This window comes from Halyomorpha halys, unplaced genomic scaffold, assembly GCF_000696795.3.
Source record: "Halyomorpha halys isolate HHAL.00 unplaced genomic scaffold, Hhal_1.1 Scaffold743.1, whole genome shotgun sequence".
Classification (NCBI taxonomy): Eukaryota; Metazoa; Arthropoda; class Insecta; order Hemiptera; family Pentatomidae; genus Halyomorpha; species Halyomorpha halys.
Window position 1 is genome coordinate 82,775 of NW_027104794.1, and position 6,823 is coordinate 89,597.

Below are 6,823 nucleotides of genomic sequence, written 5' to 3' on the forward strand. Positions count from 1 at the left end.
TGCAAAGTGGGGCGAAACGTTGGAAAATAAATAGTTGTAAACTATTTTTGTTTCACTATTGACCGCAACCCTGACCATCTTCCTATATATTTTTTTTTAACGTTTTGAAACAGTTGCCATTTTGTATACTCTCTAACTATACTTGGCTATCAATTTTGACTTGTAATTATATATAGTTTTAATTAAAGAAATAAAAAATTATGGTGAAATAAATGACTTTTTTCTCTTGGGCTTTTGTACTATACGGTGCCTAAGCGTCATTTCTTAGCCTTTTACTGAGACTGTTCGAGAATCGATACAAGGGATGACATCCCTCGACATGGCGTCTCGTATCGATTCATTCTCTCCCTTCCTATGATCACTATTGCCTCCTCGAACATGCCTTCTAGAGGCTTCAGGGAAGTCGGATCACAGTAAATTGTTCATTGAAGAAATAGCACCTTCTTAATAACTCCGATATGTTAATGTAGTACTAAACCTACAAGATTGGATTCATTGATAATAGGTATGCTGCAATTAAGATTCCCACCGGAGTTGTTTATTGAGAGTTTACGCGTATTTAATGACTGATCACATCTGAAAGGATCGGTGGGAGTTTCGTTTATTTTTTGAGAAAAGAGAGATAGAGGTAATAAAATAAAATCAGAAATAATTAGATGGTTATATAAAAAAATTATCTAGGGGTTTTGGATTACCTACGGGAGTGATGTTAATAGCACAGAGAGTTAGAGTGTCGACTTTAACTGCCTCTAGACTGCAATGGCGCCTCGAATCCAGCCAAAGTATATAAACTTCTGAACAGATGGAATTCTTTTGGAGATAAATCTGAAGAATAAGGGTTAGTCCTGATTTGGTTATCGAAATCTATGTCACCAACCAAAAAATTTTTTTGGTTACTGGCCAAGAAAGGTTCGTTCATTATAGTGAAAGAGCCAAAAGAAGAAAAAAGGCAGTTATTTCACCCCAATTTTTGATTTCTTAATTGAAAACCAAATTACTAGTCAAAATTGATGAGTGTGAGAAGTATAGGTAGGATAAAAAATGGTGGCTGTTTCAAAACGTTAAAAATAATTAATTTTTTATTCGAAGCTCTATATCTTTAAAACTGCTTACAACAATAGAAAATCTAAGAGAGTGTCATTTAAAGTAAAGTAAATTTGCTATACTGTAACCCCTAATAGAGCTATTTACGTACAATAGTTCTTGAGATATAATTTCATAAAAATGTTGTATGGTAACATACTGGAAGATCAGTAGTTAGTGAATTTATTTTGAAAAATCTATATCTCAAAAACCATTCGACGTACGGATGTCTGTTAGCACTCAAATTAAAGCTAGTTTAATGTACTATAAAGTAATTTATGACGTTTATTTTCGTAGGTGTAGTACAGTTCATGAAATTTGTTAATTTAAATAAATTGATTTATTGTTGTTCGGACAAATTTTCATTTGCCAAATTTATATTCATATGTGAATGTCATAAAAACTACTACCCTTTCGGAGATAGGTGTCATAAACTACTTTATAGTAAGTTAAAGCTCCTTTATTTTGAGTGTTGCAGACATATATGCGTCTTATGGGTGTAGAGATATATTTTTCAAAAATCCAACATTTTATACGTACAACTAGAAGTTAACATTTTGTGAGTTTATTATGTCAAATATCATAAAAACTACTACTCCTACAAAGATAAACATTATTAAATATTTTATAGTAAATTTATCTAGCTTTAATTTTCTCCTCTTTAAATAATGTTCTTTTAGATTTTCTAGTGTTGTTGGTAGTTTTAAGATAAGAGAGCTCCGAATAAAATATTAAGGTTTTGAAACTGCTGCCATTTTTTATTTCCCCTACCTATACTTGGCAGACTCATCAATTTCGATTAGTAATTATACATAGTTTTCATTAAACTAATAAAAAATTGGGGTGAAATATCTGCCTTTTTTTCTTCCCGGCTCTTGTACCATTACCACACACTTCTCCGAACGCAATGGTAATGTTTCTTGCAGCTTGGGTTGCCGATTGTCCAAGTTTAAACTCATAAAAAAAAAAATACTTGAAAATCGCGTGTTTCTATGGTTATATTTGATACAATACTAAACAATATGCAATCAATTTTAGTGATAGCAAATATTATAAAAAAATTATAGGATAATGAGGGCACATTATAATCTGTTAACGTAAACAACAAAAGGTCTACTAATCCCACTTTGGATTTCTTAAATAATACAAACGGACATTTCATATGAAATGACTCAATAGTACAATGGCTTTTGAATGATAATGATTCCGAATGGCCATGTGTGCGGGGTTTCCATGGAGACATTAAAGTCAAATATTTTATCTTTATTTTAATCCTTTGCAATCGCCACCGTTTCGAACGCTACCTATCAACAACGTGATGAAATAAGCTTGTTTCTTTTATTATACTGTCTATTAATTAATTTGTGAAATATGAGTTCTTTCATATTATTTGACATTTGTGGTCCGGTTGTTGGGGATTTATGTCAAACTCAATTATTGGAGAATAGATTCAGTAACGTTTTACTTGATACGTCTTCTACGGAGATGTCTTCTTTTAAGCTAATTGTATTGCTAATATAAAATGTCTTCTTTTTCTTGTTGGTTGGATAATATCATCATCACTATCATTATTATCATCTGATTAAATATTTATTTTGTTAAATCTTGAGAAAGAGAAATGCTTTATTCATCCTCGCTGCCCAAATACATCGAGTTGCTACATTACACAGCATTATCGGGCATATATTTACATGATATAATAAAAAAGAAAGAAAACAGTTTTTTCCCCACAGTTTCCTTTTACAATCAATTCCAGTCTACACACTAAATACAAATATTTAAATGTATTCCTTTTTTTCTTTCCCTTTCTTGTTCCTTCCATTTCACAACTTTTATTTCATTTAATCGATACACCCACTCTCCCCAATTCACCCTCTCAGATCCTCTCCAGTGATTCGCTAAACAAATTCACCATTGACAGCAATGTGAGATCAAACCAAAGAAATAAAAGTCACAGCAGTAGATCAGTTTACAGAAAAACAAACAAATAAATACATTTTACCAAAACAAAAACTAATGCATAGATTTAAACTAATATAACAAAAAGTGGTTTAAAGTAATACTTGAATGGATAAATAAGTTTAAAAATAATAATAATAAAATTTGAAACTCGTCTTCACTACTGTTTACTCACTGATGTTTGTTCGTTTTGCCCTTTTTATATTAAAAAAAATAATGATTATAAATGAAAGAATGGCCAAAGAAATGGTTTGGAAATTACTAACGGTAAATTATGCAATTACAACACTATCTTATTACTGCAGAAATCTTGACTACTCTTATTAGACACCATTAGTACAATGTGAATTCTTGTAAATTTCTTTTCTCAATTTTCGGATTTCTTCATTTCTTATCAAATATCTACGTATTTTTTAACCATACTCGTGCCCCTTTGTTCTAGTAATTCTACATATTTCTCAACCGATTAGAGAAGTGTATACTCCGTTGTGAAAGCACTTCGCACGTTCTCTTTTGTCGTAAAGCCGGTTGATTAATCATGCATCTTGATCTTATATATTTCATATTTTAAACTGTTTTTTGTACCATTTTAATTGAAAACTTCAGAAGAAGGAGTTATAGGGTAATGTTTACAGGGGTTTTGGAACCTTTTCTGCCCTGTCACTTCGCAAGAAGAAGGACACCCCCTCTGAAGGGACAACAAAGTAAAAAGGGTTAACAAATTGATTTTTTGTACACCGGTTTAAGGTGTAATGTTGATTTTAAATGTTTTTCAATTAAAATTCTTTGAAGGCTCGAATAAACTTTTTTTCTAAAACATTAATATTTAAAAAAAACGAATTATTCATCATCCAAAATGACAAATTACTCAATATTAAATCATATTTCATATAAGTATTGTTAATAACACGTTTTGAACTTCCATTGGGAACGACCCTCAAATCTTATTGGCCATTACCTAGCAACGATGACGAAAACAAGAAATAAGACTCGGAGATTTCCTAACCTTTCAAAACAGGTGGCTTCAGAGAGGTTTCAGGGCAACGTGTTGATAACGTTTATATCAGTATTGTTTGTGTTTGGGCTGAGTTTGATCGAATATGGAACATTATAGGTCCGTAATCCTTTTGCTTCTCCTCTGTTTAGCCGGCGTGATACTCAAGTGTGTGCAAGGAGACAGGAAAGAAGAGAAGAAGCCAGAAGATGAAGAAGTATTTTCTCCAACATCAGAATGGAAACCTTTGAAAAAGGGTAATAAGCCGAGATGGGCAAAAATTAGTTATAGTTGAAATTATTGCCATGGATATGCCTCTTATTCATAAATGAACCATTGATAAAGAAATATTGTTCCCATGACAATATTATCTATCACTTTCAACTATAGTTAATTTTTGCCCATCTCAGGTTATAAGGTCAATCTATAAAAATGTTCACCCAGCCAAAATACCTTTAGCTGTATTATAAAATTGTTTCCGATCACTTTTATTGGGCAAAAAGCAGATGTGAAACACATCTCTAATCATACAATGCAAAAACAACCAATATGAAAATTTCTGATTTTCAGTAAGAAGTACTTAACTAAAATCAATAAGAAACGTGTATGTATTTGCTAACACAATAAAAAATGTCAGTTTTTCAACAGAGCCTTAATAGTTTATAGTAATCAAAATTCTACTGCTATAAAATTCTTCGAATCAACAAGCTTTTTATACATTGATATTTTCAATTAGGGTAGGCTTTCTTAACTAAACTCATATGTTTCTTTAGTGTATATTGTTCATTGATATCTTTTAGGGAGTAATGTTTTGTTGCAACGACACAGTTTCAGACTCACTGTTTTTTATTGTGCAGTGTTCTCTATGGTCAGTATAATTATATCATTCAATATATCACGTTATAAAATGTTACCAGGAACACATTTTGTCTCTTTTTTTCTTAACATCTCTAATCTAAAATGTCAATTTTGAGAAAATTGTATTCATTGAAAGATAACAATGTATAATGTATAATACAAATATATGTATATACAGTTGACAATAAAAATTGATATATAAGAAGATGGCCAGGGTTGCGGTCAAAGGAGAAACAAAAATAGTTTACAACTATTACGTCGGAAAATAAATAGTTGTAAACTATTTTTGTTTCTCCTTTGACCGCAACCCTGACCATCTCCTTATATATAATACAAATATGTGTGAGTTTTACGTTGGAAACTCGTTTTACCTTGAAAAGTATCTTCCAACCTATAAAACAAAAGGTTGCTTGGGAACTGCCTTTAGGTATACTGTTTCAGTCTTAGAATTATTATGTTTTTGAGAGAATTAGGTTTAGTTTAATCGAAGACATTAGTTCTCAACTCGAAAACCATACCTTAGTTTGTTCATTTTTTGAAAGATAAAAAGCATTTTATCTAAAATGGTTACAAATTGATTATTATTGTTATTATGATCATATTAAAGTCCACAAGAGGTCCTTATAGTACAAGATTACAAAAAAATCATTTGTTTCAGCATAATTTTTTATTACTTTAATTATGACTATGTATAATTACTAGTCAAAATTGATGAGTCAGCCAAGTATAGGTAAGGAGAATGAAAAAAGACGACTGTTTCAACGTTAAAAATAAATAAATTTTCATTTGGAGCTCCATATCGTTAAAACTGTCAAGACCACAAGATAACCTAACAGAAAATGATTTATGGTAGAGTAAATTTACTAGAATATGAACCCTAATAGAGATATTTATGTGTAATAGTTCCCAAGATATAGCTTTTTAAAAATCAACATTTCATAAAAAATGCTCTCAATAGTTTATGATTTTATTTTGGGAAATCTATCTGAGAAATCATTAGACATACAGATGTCTGCTAGCACTAAAAATAAAGCTAGTTTTACTTACTATAAAGTAGTTTATGACACTTATCTTTTGGATTTTTATGATATTCGCTTATGAAATTTTACCCGAACAACTAGAAATCAATTTATTTTAACGAATATGAAAATTATTACTCCTACAAAAAAAAGTGTCATAGACTTCTTTATAGCACAAAAATTTGAGAGAAACTATTAGACATAGAGATGTCTATCATCTCTATGTCTAATAGTTTCTAAGATATATTATTTCATAAATAAAAACTTTTATTTGAACAATAGAACAAAATCAACATTTTGTTAATTTATTTTTCCAAATATCATCAAATATACTACTACAAAGATAAGCATTATCAACTACTTTATAGTCCATTAAACTAGATTTATGAGGTGTAGATAGTTGACCGTAGATTAATGATTAGAGAAGTTTGTGGAGAGGTGCGGTCAGCAAAGAACAACATAAATAAACAAAACCATATTTATTTATTTTATGCCGACGTTTCGACCTGAGTTTCAGGTCTTCTAACAGGGCTATAGAACAAAAGAGATAACAACAACATTTAGAGTAACATACACTTGAAAAGGAATAGTATACAAATTTAGAATTGTACAAAATATTGAATTAAATCATAAATGATAAAAAATTGATAACTGATAATTGAATAGTACAAAATTTTTAATTGATTGATAATCGTGAAATTGTATAGTAGTAAATTGAAAACAGTGACAGATGAAATATAATATCATGTAGGTAAGAAGATATGTATAATATAAGATCTGCAAGTAGTGTCTAAAAAAATTGAAAAATTATTTATTACAATTTATGTTGTTCTTTGCTGACCGCACCCCCCGACAAACTTCTCCAAAACTAGATTTATATATAAATAGTTGACCATATAATTTAAAATAT

General features: G+C 30.1%; 1 protein-coding gene across 2 annotated transcripts in view; it reads left to right on the plus strand.

The window, feature by feature from the left end:
- The first annotated feature begins 4,034 nt into the window (after window positions 1-4,034).
- Sil1 (Sil1 nucleotide exchange factor) overlaps window positions 4,035-6,823 on the plus strand; it is a 23,792-nt gene continuing 21,003 nt past the window's right edge. For both annotated transcript variants that reach the window (XM_014428701.2, XM_024363360.2), the window contains exon 1: window positions 4,035-4,293. In XM_014428701.2, the coding sequence (XP_014284187.1) occupies window positions 4,143-4,293 (151 nt within the window). In that variant the 5' untranslated portion in view covers window positions 4,035-4,142. The remainder of the gene's footprint in view (window positions 4,294-6,823) is intronic.